This window comes from Dermacentor silvarum, chromosome 3 (assembly GCF_013339745.2).
Source record: "Dermacentor silvarum isolate Dsil-2018 chromosome 3, BIME_Dsil_1.4, whole genome shotgun sequence".
NCBI lineage: Eukaryota > Metazoa > Arthropoda > Arachnida > Ixodida > Ixodidae > Dermacentor > Dermacentor silvarum.
In genome coordinates, this window is record NC_051156.1 from 224,995,324 (window position 1) to 225,012,902 (window position 17,579).

General features: G+C 43.1%; 1 protein-coding gene across 1 annotated transcript; it reads left to right on the forward strand.

Annotated features, from left to right (window-relative positions):
* The first annotated feature begins 64 nt into the window (after positions 1–64).
* LOC119446799 (integrin-linked kinase-associated serine/threonine phosphatase 2C-like) lies at positions 65–15,749 on the forward strand. Its single transcript, XM_037711355.2, is given in 9 exon segments — positions 65–559; positions 660–857; positions 916–1,033; positions 2,033–2,139; positions 3,532–3,713; positions 4,062–4,085; positions 4,087–4,184; positions 8,997–9,198; positions 14,167–15,749. Coding segments are annotated over 9 exon segments (1,113 nt in total). The 5' UTR covers positions 65–528; the 3' UTR covers positions 14,320–15,749.
* The last annotated feature ends 1,830 nt before the right edge of the window (positions 15,750–17,579 follow it).

Consider the following 17,579-nt stretch of genomic DNA (forward strand, 5'->3'; position numbering starts at 1 on the left):
ACTTCTAGTAATCACGTGATCTACGATCGTGCATAAAGTGGCGAGTGCAGGAAGCCGTAGTAAAACTAGTAGAACGTGAAAATTTTAAACTTTAATCCGAATTCATTAAGATCAAATTATATGACGCTTTACCTAAGTTGGTTTCCAAACGAATTACGCTATTTGATCTTTATAACCTAAAAAGTCTGAATAATTCAATTCAAATAGAAACATACGAATCTTTTAAACTGTAGCTTCTTGTGAAGCTGCTTTATTTTTGCTTAAGTCAAGTAATTTCATTTTCATGTATTCAGGAAGCGATCAGCCATGCGCGCGCTGGCTGGCGGCAGCCGGAATCGTCATGGGTTGTTGCATTGGTTGTTGAGAGCGTCGCTCTAAACAGCGCATGATGTGTTCGAGCGACTTGAGGCAATTTAAGCGCTTTCTCACAACTTATGCTTAAATTAACAGTAGTGGCGAGTCACCTGTGAGACATTGCGTTTCTTTTCTTTTATTGCTAGTGTTGAGTATTGTTTAGATAGCTTTCAGATGGATTTGTTCAGCGATCTCCCAGAGCCAGGTATCATTTGGGAAACCCTCTCGGCGTCTCTGTACGGTAGTGGTTTCAGAGGTGTCGTTCACACTTTGTGTCTTGGATTTTTATGCTTTGCATTAAGCAGAAAGCGTGTCCAAGGCCGTTCGGCGGGAGCCAGTGACCAAGGAGATCAGCCGCAAACTGATCACGAAGGCGCAGAACGACGCACTTTTCGACGATTTGCCATCGCCCTCATCAGCTGAGGAAAAGGAGCCCGTTGCACAGCCGATCAAGAGGCCACGAGAAGATGAGGAGGACGCGCAGAATAAGAGGCCCGCGCAAAGTACGAGCGATCCATCTTCAAGCTCTTCTATCCTTGCTAATTGACGCCATTCTTGCAGGTGTCATTACGCTGCGTGGTTTCGTGGCGGAACGCAAGGGAGAGCGGGAGGACATGCAAGACGCGCACGTCATTCAAGATGCTTACCACACAGACATTCCTCAATTGCACGGTTCCATGTTAGTAACCGCGTGGTGTCTCGTTGGTCAGTTTCGCGATCGTTTCTGTGTAGACGACCGCAGCAGTGCATTTTGTCGGCGCAACTTGCGTGCATGTACTTCTCGTTTGTTTTGCAAGGAAGCGAATAGCTTTGCAGCTGCCAGATAGCATCGCCTGCAGATGCTGCTTGTGTTATATTAGCGTCATAAGCTTGCGTCTTTAACTGAACCTACACAGCGCCCGACTGATACCTTTTCTAGTTAGACTGCAATTGAGGCTAGTAATTCTTGAACTGGTCGTAAAATTCTGCGTGTTGGTCAGATTTAAACAACTACATAGTCCATACGCTTTCTCACTTCATTGCTCTGCAGTTTCATGCAGCTTTGTAGCATCATGGAAGAATCTTTTGGACTTCACACTCGTATGCTACACTTAGCAAGTCTTGAACAAAGCTGACATTTCAAGCAATTTTGTAATCTTGTCAGCCAAGCTGTTCATAAAAGTATTACTACTACAACGTAGCATAGCTCATATTAGACCAGGTAACTTGCGTTTAAGAACATCCCTGCAAAGCCCAAACACCATACCACATTAAAATATACGAGACAACATGTTCTTATTCTGGCCATGGAAACTACACTTGTGTAAAAAAAAAAAAAAAAAAAAAATGAAATCTTACTTGAGTAAACATTAATTAGTGATTGGTTTCATGAAGTATCCACAGCTGGTGGGGGGGACTTCACTCCAGCATACCAAAAACACTACTTTGAGCTTTGTTTTAAGTTTTCCGTGCTTAAATTAGAATTTTGGAAGTATGAAACTCAGCCTAGCAAAAATGATACATTGGGCTTTGTGGGGATATGTCATTGCCAGCTACTTGTAGCATGGAGTGCTCTCATTTGCTTAGTGTAATAAGGTTGCGCCATTTTCCTGAGTTGGCTTGTTTGCAAACTCAAGTGCTTTATGGAGCATATTGGAGGCCACATTTAACACCATCCGCCCTCTTCTTGATGTTGCAGATGTCGGCTTGCATACTATGCTGTCTTTGATGGGCACAACGGTTCCAGAGCGTCACGTCACGCATCTCAGCAGCTGCATCGGCAGCTCGCCACCCGATTCCCGAAGGGTACTGCCTGCCTCCTCCCCATTCTTGTCTCCCTTGCTTAAACAGTTAGGGCCCAAGGTCAGTTTATTAGTCTACGTGTTCTCTTGCCTCTCCCTCGGCAGCTGCACCCACGTCATTCGTTCACAGCGAAGAGGTAAAAGAAAGCATATCTGTTAGGGCTACAGCTATGAGAGATTGCACTCCTGTGTGGTGCCACATTTTTGGTCTGCCATATCACTATCTACCAGTAATGTTTTGTCATGCATGACAAGGCACGGACAGCCTGACCGGGTTATGAATGGTTGCTCGTTAATAGTGCCTCTTTTTAACAGTGAAAATACAGGGCATGAATTCCTGTAAACTGTTTGCAAGGTGTCGGGATGCATTGCATTCAGTTATATCTGACAATGACATTTGCTGGCTTATATTTCGTGCTGGGAGACGCCTGAGCGTCCCATGACATTGAAATGTGGGTATTCTTCATTCGGGTATCTTCATACAGGTCTGAGTTACACACCTTAAGAACATTTTGTTTGCAAATTGTAGCTGTTCTATTCTTGCAGATCATGACAGGTTCCTTGAGTTAAATGTCTCTGATAGCGCATTACTGGGTGTCGTACTCTTCTGCCTTCAAATTGAGCTACAACAACATGCTGTTGTTTGTAATCGCTATTCTGCTTTCTTTTGTGTAGGGTAAGTAAAATTGCTTTCGAGTGGTGCTTGAAATGTTAAGTTAAATATGTGACAGTCAAATTACATTTTGCTTGGTTTGTGTTAGAACTGGATTTTTGTTTTGTTTTACCAACTCTAAAAGATCTTTGCCAAATTATTCACAAATTAGCATGTACTACTACATGGTTCTCTGTCCAGCTCTTGTCTTTGCCTGCTTGAACTGATGATCTGGCACCTGTGCTGTTCTTGAATGGCATTGGTGCAGCTGAAAAGGGAAGGTCTCCTCTTGTTGATTGGAATGTTAGTTATAGGATACTGTTTTTGATAGCGAACATGCTGTTGTGCACATGCAAAAAAGGCTGCGGCTCTGCTCTGGTCCTTTCGATGCCAACATATGTGCATCTGTTAAATGCAATATGTACGAACCCAGAAGTTAAAAGCATAAGCATACTGAACTGTATAAACATTTTGTTACTCTATCATTTGCATTATCATCACTTTGGCACAACTACTTGTGCACCTTTCTCAAAATTCCTTACAGTGTGCAGATGACTGAGTTTGTAAATCTTTTTCTGCAATAAAACTCAGATTCTTTAAAAGTAGCTCCTTTCTGTGCAAGTGCACTATGCGACCAAATCTGGTCCAATTTACTTTAAGGACTGGTGTGATAGTTCAAATTTTTGCAATTGCAAGCAAGTATCAAGTGGCACTTACCATGCTTGTCCCACATTGTGATTGCAGGTGACATGAGCCATGTGGAAAAGGAAATCAAGCGAAGCATCATGGAAAGCTTCAAGAAGACAGACGAGGATTTCCTCAAGAGGGCGGCGAGTTGCAAGCCCTCTTGGAAAGATGGCACAACAGCTGTAATTGTGGTTGCCATTAACAATACACTTTACATTGCCAACCTCGGTGACAGCAAGGTGACTGGCGTTCATCTCTTACTGACTAAATTAACTGGTCCAAACAAACCTGAAGCTTTACACATTATTAGAACTGATTATTAGACATCCCAGTATGGTGCAGCATTTCTAGCTGACTTCACATTTCAGCTAGGTGAATGAAGTGCAAAATTATGTTGTGTTCATTTACGGCTGTTTTTTGCAGCCTTTCTTAAATGGTCAGTGTAAATCTTTATAGCATAGCAGGTTTATTATTTTTGTTTTAGTTTGGAGAAGTTGTGTAATCAATAACATCTTTGTGACAGACCACAAGCATGCATTGCAGTTTATTTCATTGTGTTCATTCTTATTTTATCATTCTTCTTGCAGGCCATCTTGTGCCGATACCACGAAGGAGTCTCAGAAGCACATCGCGCTTCCACTGAGCAAAGATCACAGTCCCACAGACTACGGTGAAAGGATGCGCATCCAAAAAGCAGGAGGATTTGTCAAGTTAGTAATTTGCTGTTGCTTTCCTATGATTGAACATCCACATTAGAGACTTCTAGCTTGTTCCTATGTATATTACCTTTTACGACATATCAGGTTACTGCTGACATGCACGGCGATAGCAGCGCTGATGGCGACATCTTGTGGTGATTCTTCTAACCATAATGCGTTGGAAATGTTTTTGTTACATGAGCTTTCTCTTCCAATGAAAATAAAAGAACGGCTGCATGGTAATGATTATTTTGCTGCCGATGCTTTACACCAATAGCTTAGTAAATGTGGTTGGTCACTACAATACTAATAGCTATTTGTTCTGTCTTATTGAACTCTGTTTCACAAGATGGCGCTACAATTGTTGTGATTCATCTCTTCCGTAGCCCGCTATTCTGAAAAGGGTGATATGTTTACAGACAAGCTAAAACTCTCTTTGATGTCTTTGATGCCACCAAACTGCAGCAAGTTGTTGATGCCACCATGACCTGCATTCCATTATATATAGCGTCCCTTCCAGTGCAATTAACTATACTATGTGAATATAATGCTGATTGAAAGGTGCCCACTCACAGATTTATTTTATCATGTTTATTTAAGCTGAATTAAATAAAACTGGGGCACATGAACGGACGAAATAATCATCCACGTATGCCCTGGCATCTCTAGGCCATGCATATATTGAGATAAAATTCCCATTCAGTTTTTGAAATTATCACATGTGTTTAAGCCATTGAAGCTATTAAATCGAGGTGATTTTTTATAAGATTATGTTGCTACAATATATGGTAAATGCTTGTCGCTACATGAAAATTATTTTCACTGTACTACAGCGCTGGCTCATGCCCCAAAGGCTGTGCTGAAATGTCTCTGCAACAGTTGTTATGAGTGATCACTGTGTGCATTGGCATTGTATTAATGCATAGATTATGAATAGGTTAATCAAACACCAGAGTAAATATCAGGCATGATAGTGAACAGTAGCGCACCCAGGATCTCTGCTAGGGGAGGGGGGTAAATTGTTGTGGGTGGGGAAGCAAGCACTTTGCATAATATGCAATTTGCTAGCTTTAGCCAGAGAAATCCAACAGCAAATAAAATGCCTAATAATTATAATAATGACACCAAGGATGATGACGATGTTTATCTCTTCAGCATTTTACTTAAAGTAATTTAAGAGTGAATGAATAAAAACGAGACATTGATAGAGTGTACATTTTTGTTAATCTGGAAAATTCGACCTCGAGCCACCGCCTGAATTGTAATGACAATGTGAACAGAGCGCTGAAGGTACACGTTGGACTGGTGTGGCTGCATGCGTGGGGGGGTAACTCGGCCTCAGGTAGGGGGGGGGGGGGGGTTACAACACCCGAAACCCCCCCGTCGGTGCGCCACTAATAATGAATTACATTTGTAATAATGGACGTGACTCTTGTTTGTGTCAATATTTCATTGAGCCATAAATACTGCATGTGGGCTTAAATTGTGCCTTGACAAAAATGTTTGCAATGCTATTTACTTTAATAAGGTAATCTCATTTGTTTTGTGCCCTTTCTATAACGACAGTGATCAAAAACTTTATTTGGAAATAAAACTGGAAAAAAAAAAGACCATGGGCAATCTGTTTGACTATGTCTTATTACAGGAGTGCACTGTTCAATTTTAACCTTGCGCAAGATGGTAGTCAGCACCTTGATAATACAGACCATTGCTAAAGGTTATGCTTAACCCTGCAGGAAAACCCATCGTGCATCCTTAGTTAACCATGACTCCAAACTTAAGCTTTTGAGTCAGCACGTTCTGCCCTTCTAAATTTTGCATATGCTGCTTGAACAGCAGACAGCACACTTTATTTCATGCACTAAACTTCCATGTGAAATAGAAATTGGGGTGCTCTGTGCTCTGACTACTGCTAAGCACCCAGCTGCCCCCTCATTGTTTTGATAATGGTTGCTCAATTTTTTTTTTTTTTTTTTGGGGGGGGGGGGGCAGCAGTGTTGCTGCCACTGTGCCATTGAGCGTGGTGAGGTTGCTGGCAGCCAGAGCTGTTCGACCGTTCCACTTGCATAACTCTCCGTAGGTGCCTTGTCTCGGAAACTAGGCACACTAGTTGGCAGAAAGTGTAGGGGTCTGCTGACTTTCACATCACTTGGGGAGAAAAGGCTATGGATACCACAGTAGGGGGGGGGGGGGGGGGTTAAAATGGGTTAAACAAGACCAGACCAGTGGCACTTCCAATCAATACAATTAGCATTCCTCACACACTTTCCAGTGGCTGGCTGTCTTATCTATGTACTGTATGTCTCTAACTGTTTTGCCACCAACTTGGGTCACTGGGTAGTCTAATGGGCAGAGCATCGAGCTGCTGTGCTGAGGGAACCTGATTCGAAACCAACAGTGAGGCCTGTTTGGGTCATGTGACACTGAGTATGTGCCGCTCTTCAGTGAACCTCTTTGATGCCAACTTGCGCCACTGGGTATGTGCTGCTTTTCAGCGACAACAGTAACCCGCTAAACATTTCTCCAGTGCTGGGAAAAATCAGACCCGCATCATATATAGTGAGACAGTTTAGTGTGAATGTGTATTTTTGCATGCACCACATGCATATTTTGTGATGGCGGCACAAGATGGCGCAGCATGTCCAGTGGGAAGTGCAAGACAGGAGCCCAACTGTACAACGCCTCATATATGACGCTTTTTCGTGGTGACAGTATGGGGTTTCGCAACATTGCTTCAATGCTGATCGCATTAATTAACGTCCACGTTCATTGTGAGATGTGTCCTTTCAGCTGTATTTGCTACCTGGATCACTTTTTACAACGAAATGGCATTCTGAAGCAAAATCGCCTTTTACCACTAACTGGCAATCCGTGGAACTTGGCCAAAACTCTTGTTGACAGGCTATATACAGTGTAGACCACTTATAACGTAAGTCGCCGGAGTCGCGAATATCTGCACTATAAGCGGTACCGCACTATAACCAAAACAACGATTTTCAAGCCCTGTACATATGCAAAACATGTGTACCAAGCATGTAGACACGCTTTGTACTATCGCGCGCACATCGCGATTACATTTTCTCCAGTGAGCTGGCGAAAACATAATCGCGATGTAGCCGGTGCTCTTCAAGCTCGACAGCTTTGCACCGAGTAAAAACGAAACAACTGTTTGCCGCAACCGCTGCGGAAAAAACCGTGACCACTATCGACGCGATGATGAACAGTGACTTTGCGGTGCTGAAGGCATACGCCCGACGTACGCACCGAGTGGTCGAGTCGCTGCAACTGGCCGTCTAAACCGCGGTCGCTATCTATGCGATCATCGATGGCGACAATGCAGTTCTTTAGGCATGCGGCCGATGCGCGTACCGAGTAAAAACGAAACTATACTGTTCGCCGCAACCGCTGCGGAGAAGCGATCACGGATATCGACTTTGCGGTGCTGAAGGCACGCGCCCGATGTACGCACAGAGTCATCCAGTCGCTGCAACTGGCCGTCGAAACCGCGGTCGCTATGTATGCAATATTTGATGGCGACTACGCAGTTTTTTAGGCACGCGGCCGACGCGCGTACCACGTAAAAACGAAACTATACTGTTCGCCGCAACCGCTGCGGAGAAAACCGCGGCCGCTATCGACGCGATCATTGATATCGACTAAGCAGTTATGAAAGCCCGCGGCCAACGCGGTGTTATGCGCGGCGGTAAAGCGCAAGAATACAGGCTTTAGAGACACAAATAGGCTCGAAGCGTTCCGGCGTTGCTGTCATTCACGTACGATTTCAACTGATGGCTGTGGCGATGCGGACTCCGCCGCTTCGTTTCGGTTGGACGCTAGCGCCATTCTTGCTCTTTTGCGTCGCACATTTGCGGCGCTCCTCGCTCACCGAGCTCTGAAAGTAGTCCGAATTAACCGATGTGCGGCCGAATAAGTCCGAATTAACGAGAGTTTGATTGCATTGAATAATGCATACGCCGGCCGGCAGCACGCACCTTGTTGAGAAGCGTGCTCGCTGCCGCCCTTGTAGGCTAGATTTTCCCGCGGAAGCTGCATTATAACCGGTATTTCGTCTCACGCGGCTGCACTGTAAGCGGTATGCGTATACATGGAGTGCTATGGGAAAATTAACGGGAGTCTGAAAAGACCGTACTATATCCGGTCCTGCACTATAAGCGGTTAAGTTATAAGTGGTCTATACTGTAGCTAGCAACAGCTCTTCTCATCCAAATGAAATTAGAACATTCAAACTCACACGATTGAAAGACTCTGGCTTGTGACTGTTTGCGGAAAAAAGGATCTCTGGCTATGAGGTAATTAAATTGAGACTTGTTGAATTGCTAACTGATGTTGTAAAGCTCATTCCAGAGGGTTTTGATCACTAACCTCTCCCTTCTGCTAAACTGTGGCAGAATGCATTTGTGGCAGAATGCACTGGCTAGACACTCCCAGAGATCAACTACTGCCCACCGCTGAAGCAAGTTTCACGTGCTGCATATTCTCTGCTACTCATTAAAGCAGTAAAAGCGAAATCTGGGCATTTCTAGCAAATGGGGGGTGACAGTAAAATAGTTCAGACTTGCTGAAAATTTTTTAAGCTATACTTTGTCTATCTAATAAGCATGTGACATGCACTGATATGTTGGCAGGAGTGCACATTTGCAATGTGAAAGATTGGAACTTGCCACAATGGCAAGTTCCAATCTTTCACACACAGTGGCAACACTTGTTTGACTGTTTTGGTCATGTAGCTTGTCACAGTGTTATTGCATTGTTAAGTCACAACACTTAGTAGGAAGAACAGGCTTTATGAAACTTTGCCTGCAGGGACGGACGAGTGCTAGGTGTGCTGGAGGTGTCACGCTCTATTGGGGATGGCCAGTACAAGCGATGTGGTGTCAGCTGCCTCCCAGACGTCATGCGTTGCCAGCTGACGCCTGCCGACCATTTCCTTGTGCTTGCCTGTGACGGTCTCTGGAAAGTCTTCACCTCAGACCAGGTTCTTGCAAGTGTGCTCGCCACATTGCAGGTGGGTGATGGCCCTTGCTTCTACACGGAGGCCAAAACCTTCTGTTGTAAACCTTAACACAGACACAAACAGAAAAGGAAGCTCATACAACTATAGACAGTGGTATTCCAAGTTGTTTCTTTGCGACCCTGAAACTATTGATAACAGACGGCAGTGCCACCACTGATCCCCATATACCGCAACTGAAAAAAAAAAAAAAAGAATCTGGTAGCATGTATCAGGGACACAGCAACAGTGGGGCTTGTGAAACCTCTTGTGCATTCTGTAGAGGGCATATGCACTAGGTTACAGAAATGACGTAACCAAATACACAACTAACTATTTATTCACGCATTAGAAAGCTTACATGCTTAACTTATGCTACAGCAAGTGGGGGGCCTTGCAGTCTAATTTTGTAATCGTGCTCACTTCCTATTTGTAGTGGGCCTGTTTTGCAGGGGGTGTTTTGGTACTAGGGTAAAGAAATGACCCCCCTACTGGTGGCACTTGAGACTGCCCTGCACTGCTCGAGCCTGCCACACTCGTAGATGCTTTGGGCACCTGTGCACATTCCGTCGTGGTCAAAGGGATTGGATATCCCTTTGTCTTGCTGTCCAGTCTCTTCATGCCATTTATGGACCTTACGTCTCGAACGCAGGGGCACCATAGTCAAGCAACCTTGAAATTTCTGGAACAACTTGCACACTTGGCCTTATAACTCATGATGAGCACTGGTGTGAGTTCGATTAATTATACGTAGCCTATAATGACAAAGTGAGCTCTCTCAAACATGCTCAGGTTGACAAACATACTGCCAAGCTATGCCTCTCTGACTGCCCTGTGCGGAGCTAGATTTATCTCTGGTTGCATCATGCATGGCGCGACATGCTGTCATCTGCACACGCCACACATGCATGATCGAGTAATGGCTTCCTTCCTCTACACAGTGATGCCAAAGGAGTGTAGGTAGTACGGTTGCAAAGATGTAAGCAATAATGCTATAATATGTTTCCGTTGCATCCACTTTTAGCAAGCGCATGTAATGCTGCAAAGCACATGCAATGCTTTTATGCTGACCGAAATTAAAGGCATTTCACGTAAAAAAACATCTGACGCTGAAAAAGTCCTAGCAGACTTGAATGATTCCTTTGGATCTGAATCGATTTAACATGACATCAGCAGGCTCTCACAGCAGACGCCACACCACCTGAAGGACAATTTCTTTGCAGTGCACATAACGTCATCCTCATGCGCGTCAGTATTGCATGTTGTCTCCTCCATAATACAGTTGACTTCCATTAATTCGAAGTTGGCGGGACTGATGAATTTGAGGAAATTATTTGGTCACTGCTTTACTTGGCAGTACAGTTATACCTCGATATGACAAAGTCAGTAATATCGGCAATTTGCTTCATTATATTGAAAATTTGTTGCATTGAAATTCGCCCTTTTATGAATTACCGTATTTACTCAAAAATAGGTCGACCACGAATATTGGTCGACCCCTATATATTGTGGTCGCCGAGAAATAAAAAAAAACTATTCGAATGTAGGTTGACCCATATCTTTTGAGAAATGGAAAAATGAGAACACGACACACCTTTATTTACAATAAGCTCGGCTCGGCCACTCGCTAGTCGCTGCCACAGCAACATTCTCGTCAGAACTGTACGGAAAGTTGGCTTCCACATGAAGCCTCAGTTCTTTCTAGAGACCGTCATGCCTCCGGGTCGCTGGGCCGTGAAAAGCATGACACCGCCCGTTGCACGCAAAAAGTTTGTCCCGCTGCTTCCTCCAACCCATAATCAGCTTTTCATTCACGACGAACTCGCGCTGAGCGGCGCAGTTGGAGTTTTCAGCAAAAAGTACCAATTGACACTTTAAGTCAGTGGTTTAGCTCTGCCAACGTGACATCGTCGCATAGCTGCGGAACAGCAAATGCGAACCGGCACGAAGAAATGATCGCACAATGGCGATGCAGAGGGAAAAACAACCAATAAACGAGTGTGTTTCTTTAACCAGAAACATTGTTGTGACTTATTAATTGTGCTACCACTATTGTTGGAATTTTAAATGCTGCAAATTTCCTATTTTCGTTGTTTGTGTTTTGTGCGACTGTGGCTTCGACGTATGGTATCGACATGCATGCCAGGGCGTTTTGGTTCGCGGTTTTTCCAGTCCAGGGGGGAGGTCTTGGCTCTCGCCGCTCTGGCGGTGGCTCTGTTCAACAGTGGAACTCCATTAGCTCGGTACTTTTGCTAGCTTTGACCACGAATATAGGTCCATAGCTAATTATGGGTAACACATCTGGAAAAAAAAAAGTCGACCTATATTTTGAATAAATACGGTAAGCAATTGTTTTAAAAATTGCACACTTTGGAATTGGGTAAAAACAATAATCATTCATTGTGAGCTGCCGTTTTCACTTGAAAATTTATATAAGACAGGCCACAATTCAGTGTTTTTGGCGATATATAATGTGTCTTAAATGCAGTCACCGTCACTTAGTGTTGCAAAGACAGATACTGCAGCCATAGGGGTCACGATCAGGTTCGCAATTGGGGTCAGGCGCATTGGCATTCAAGATCGGATTATTCGGTAAGGGCCAATTTCAGGATTGAAACAACAAATGTTTCCACCCATAGAAATGTTTGGGCACTGGCTGAGACCTTTGATCAAGATCAAGTCAACCGAACAATTTAATTAGCTAGAGTTGAAACGATGAAAGTCTGCTGCACATGCACATACACTACCACTATAAGTCTGTGTCGTGTGCAGAACCATGCCCAAATTATCAAGTCCCAAATCTGTTCAATAGCGAAGTGGTTAGTGCGTCAACTTTCCAACTGCACACTGCCATGGGGGGGGACATGAGTTCGAGTCCCAGTGACAGTTGTGGGGAAAGCTTTGTTTTTCTCCACCTTGTGACAGCAGTGAACCTGAAGGTGAGGCCCGATGACAGTGGATGGGCAGACACAGTTGCTGCCCTGATGAAGACAAGTGCCCTTGTGAAAACATTGCCATCAGCGACATTTCCTTGTTCTACGTCTGTTAATCACTTCTAGCCTTCCTGTGAATCTCTCTCTTGTTTTGGACAGCAAATTAAGTTTTTCCTGTAGTTGCAGTGAAAGCAACATTTACAGGCACTGAGTTCTGCATAAATAAGAATAACGGTAGATCCTGAATATACCTGGTCTGTCTCTGACTTGGAGGTAAATAAAAAGGGAAAAAAAAAAAAAAAAACTAAAGTCGAATGCAGTTAATCAATTTGCTCATTCGTCATCAGACGGACACTGCAAGTGAACCGTCAGGATTTTTGTCCCAGGATGACTCCTGTCACTTTTGACATCCAGCAGCAAATCATCGATGATGTCAAGGCATTTGTTATGCAGGACTAGGTGCGCGCAACACTGTCATCAGGCAATGAGCAGTATGCACTAGGCATCCCAGTTAAATAGACTGCAATGTTTAGTGATATGTTTGTACAGAACATACCTTAAACCACCCAAATGTAATCTATTGGCTGCTCTATGTTGCTATAAATTGTTGCCCCCAAATGCATATTAGTCTGAAAGCTCTACTGTACACCATGCCTCGCAAGGTCATTTATAGCGTCGAAATGACTTTGAGCCACCGAGTGCAAGTGTGGCAGGTGTGACATCCCGCCACATGATCCCGCTACATGAGCATGTGTGGTGATCACTGCAGCTGGCATGTTAGCGTTTGTCTTTATAATGGTATCCCGTCGATAGAACCTTCAGGTCTTGGTGGCGCTGCAGTAGCCTGCACTAGCCACCTCTTTCCTGTGCTGCTGATTTGTCTCTGTGGATATTCGTTCTTCCACTGCAGCAGGGGTGGGACTCCTGCGCTATGTCCTGGTTATGTATGCCTGCCTAGTAGTATGCTACTACTCCAGGTCACAAAGGCGTTACATTCCTGCCAACTCTCACAAATTTTAATGTAAGGTTTACTCCTGTTTTATGATTTTATAATTGTTTTACGAAAAACAAATTCTGCTTGTGAAAAAGTTTCATTTGTCAGACTCCGATCACGCCCTTGAAAGTCTTCTAATTGTGAAAGGTCACTGGAAGAGCACTTACTTTGAGCAAGTTTATTCAGATCAAGTTCTTGAATCAGATGAAATTTTCGACATCGGTCACAGAAAAAGTGGCTGATGGCGTGTTGCTTGTCAGCCCATGCTGTTCCAAGTTTGCTGCTGCTTGTGTGCCTGAATGCATAAATTAAGTGTCTTGAGCATGCACCTTCTTTTTATGTGCCTCAAGACAGACTTTAAAAATGTGTGCCCAGCGAACATTTCGCAGAATGAACCGGCTCACTCACAGTACTAACCCAGTTCCTCTGAATGAACCAGGACAGGTGTCAAAGTGAGTAAGTGGCCTCCCCACAAGACAGAGGCAAACAGAGCTGCTGATTTGTTTAATGGCAATCCCAATTTCTTACTTCCTACTTTATGTGCGGAAAAAAAGTGAGTGGCAGAGGACTTCTGATCAGTTCTTCTGTCCTGAATCTTTAAAAAAGGCCAGGACACAGACAGGAGAAAGTCCTTAACAGTAGCTGTCTTCTTGTCTAGCTGAGGGAGACTGACTCAAAAGAGGTGCAGGTGGGTGCCTAACACTAGCCCAAATGGTCCTCCTTCCTTCAACAACTCTCTTTGGATCAGTGAGCGTTCTCTTTCCTTGTTAAATATACATTGAGAAATTCTTTATGTGTTATATTTCTTCCGTTATCGCATGATTAGCCAAAACCTGGACTTAAATAATAGATTTCCCCCAGGAAACAGTAGGAAAACGCGCCTCGCAGAACAAACATGCCCATGGAATGAATTAAGCTCATTCTGCAAGGCACCACTGTAGCAATAATGTTACGCATGTAGCGTCCCCCTCTCCACAAAAATAAAACAATGCCAAATTTATTGTGTGCAAGTGTTCGGGTGTTGTGTAGCTCACAGTGCTTATGTCCTTGCTGCAGGATGAAACGATAACAGCAGAAGGGGACAAGAAGAGGACACTGGAGCTGCGATATGAGGCCGCCTGCAGCAAACTCGCCAATGAAGCTGTGCGAAAGCTGAGCGGAGACAATGTCACCGTTGTCATTGTTCACATAGAGAGAGACAGGCAGTGAATCTTTGGGCCAGCTTCGGCTAGCGATTGCTGGTTATTCCTGGTATTGGTGCCCCAGGGAGGTTCTTATGCAGCAATATTACTTTTTGTTCAACCTTCTCTTTTCCTTTATCTCTCTTTCATTTTGAGACAGTCCACTCATCCCCTGCTCATACCTTGCTCATCTTCATGCTGTTGTTGTTATTTTTTTAGTGCTGAATATTTGTTAGATTTTTTTCAGAGCACATAGGCAAGTGTGACTGACTGGTTTGAGAAAATTATTTAAAAACTACTCCTGAGGGTGTTAATTGAATGAATATTAGCGCATAACTTCACTGTGATGACAGACCGCACATATTCAGTCTGGCGAAAGCACCGAACACATCAGCAAAATGTGTTGCTATGTAAAGAAAACAACTCTGTACAGAGGAATGTATTGATTCCAATTGCTGTCTCCATTGCAGCTAACTATGCTTTCATTTCGCCCCCAGTCGAAGCTACCTGTGGCAATTTCTGTTCATCAGATGAATCCTTTTGTTTGTGTGTTTGTCAAATTGTCAAATTTTAATCGGGCTCCTTGCTGGTTTCATTATGAACCAAAATTTGGTGAGGAAATATATTAGCAGGTTCTTCAGCATGCTCGGGCTCCTAATGAAGTTAATGAGTGGGAGGGAAAGATAAGCTATTTTTTTTTCTGTGGAAAATTTCAGAAACCCATTAGGTAGGAAAATGGTATATTACATTCAATCTCACTTCGTCCTAATTTGCTGGCTTCTACCTTGTTTGTGTGTGTGTGTGTCACATGAGGGTTACATATGCCATTTAATTTTTGTTGTAAGGAATACCAAGTGAAAGCAATTAAAGCATCTGTCACATTTCAGCACTAAAAAAGAAGGGATCACTGAACACACACCTTTCTTGTTGTTTACCATGTTCTGTTCTTAACACATTGCATCATTGGTTTTTTGCGAAGCATTCAACATGCAGGATCATTTGAAATGCTCCCTCTTGTGGGCTAAGTTTTTTTAATTCTTATGTACTCCTAATGTGGGAGTTTTCTTACAGAAAATGTATCGCAACAAAAGGTCATTTTTTTCTGTGTATTTTCCTACTTCAAGTTATAAATGCCCCCTTTGTTTGCTGCCTATTCCTTAAAGCTTGGTCTTCAGGCAGCTGTGTGCATTGAAAGATTTCTGGTCAGTTGCCTCTTAACGCTGCATGTTCCTGTGATGCCATATTTGCCTGCTGATGTACTGAGCTTTGCTCAACGCTCGCACTACGGAGAATGCACACCCTTTCTTCCATGTCTTTCTCTTTTTTTTTTTTTTTTTTTGCTCTAAGTGTGAGCGATATGCGACCTAAGCAGTGCCTAAGTGCTTTGCATTGTCAAAATTATTGTCACCAATGTTTGCAAAATGTTATATAATAAAGAACCACACTGTGCCACAGAAATGAGGCTTGTTTGTTAAAGAGCTGCATCATAGATCTGAGTGCATTGAAGCCAATAACCTTATAGGGATTTGCTAGGAATAGCATTCACTCTTTTCTATAGCTAGCTGGACCAAAAAGAAATTTGTTGTAGCTCACAGAACATTCATCATCAGTGGACTGTGCAATAAAACACTGGCACATAAACAGCAGAGTTTAATTGTCACATGGTAGTTTTGTAATTCACTATTGCTGTGAATAGCTCAAGATGTGGTGTTTACTATATTTAAATGTATGTAGTGTATTTAGCAGTTCCATCACTTCGCCACAGCATGGGGTGCTTTGAAGTGCTCAGTTGGCTTGGTTAGTACATCTTGTTAAAAATGGTGACCTAACAGCTTAACAGAGGATACAGCAGAAACGACAAGTACACTGCTCTAACAGTGAAATGCTTTGTTTCTGAAAACGGCATATGAAGTAATGCACAAAGCACACAAAAAAGGATCAGCACAACAGAAGGTCTTTTGCAGAAGGACCTTTTTCTGCATTGTATTTCTGTTGCACATGCTAAGATGCAATAAAAGTGTTCTAAAACACCAAAGATAATAATGACAGGGAGCTGACATGTGCCTGTATGAAGATATAAAAGCTTTATATAGATTGTAGACACTATTTGTTGTGCTTATTTTTTTTACATTCCAACGTAGCAGTGCAGCCTCGCATTTGACAGTGGCTAGCAAGATGGACTGAAGAAGATCCTTTTAGTGAAGCAGTATGTTCACATAGGCATTTGTTGTTACACCTTCCCATTCAATCAAAACACCAGTGATTGCGTGTGAGTGGAATCTTGCACACAAGTTGTGTGCAACACTCAACAGATTGACAAACACGTTTCTTGGAATGAGGCTGTTTCTCACCTGCAAAATTAACTAAGCTTGTTGTATGTGCTAAACAATTGACTTAGCTTTTTTTTTTTTTTTTCTGCATGCCTTTATTTTCCGCATCCAAAGATAAAGTATTGGGTTGTCGGTCAGCGTTGTGCAATTCTGGTTCTATCTCTGTAATGTATTGTGCTGTTCCTGTTTTGTTTGAATACATTTTCAAAATTCTCGAATACATTTAGAAAATGCATTCATGTGGAGAGATGATGACTTGCACAGACTTATTGGCACAGTCAACTGAAATTTTCAAATTCATCACTATTCACGCAGCAAAATATATGCACATAAATTTTGTAGCAATGCCAGATATTGGTTTTTAAGGAAGGAGCCTGACACCACAACTTTCCTTCAGTAATTAAGGAATTTAGATGCATTCAGAATATTGCTTATGCAAGAGTGAAATATTTTCTGGAAAAGCTAGACTCAACTGTAGCTAAACATTATGAATAGGCTTCACTGAACAGTGCACAATATTGGAACTAACTGAAAATGTGTATTTCAAGCCATGTGTCAACGTATGTGTCATCATCCTCATCGATCACCTGTGGAGCAGCAGCCTCTACCAAGTCCACCTCTCGCTTCAGGTTCCAATTAATTCTGTCCACTGAAAGTTCACCACATTTCATGCTACTTCAGAATTATTAAAAGCGTACTACAGCAGAACAAAATTAACAATTTTCATTTCTTCAGTGAGTTTTGCCAAGTTTACTCCTTGCGTGAACTCTCTACAGGAACATCAGATATGAGAACATCAAAACAATTGCATGCCCCGCATACTTGGGAGAGCACCCATCCAACCACTTGCCTGATGCAAAAAACTGTCGGAAGCAATGAAAGAAGCGAACCCACTACATGACGACATACTGGCACCGAGAGTAAACACTTCCAACTCCTTTCAGTAAAATACTTGGCA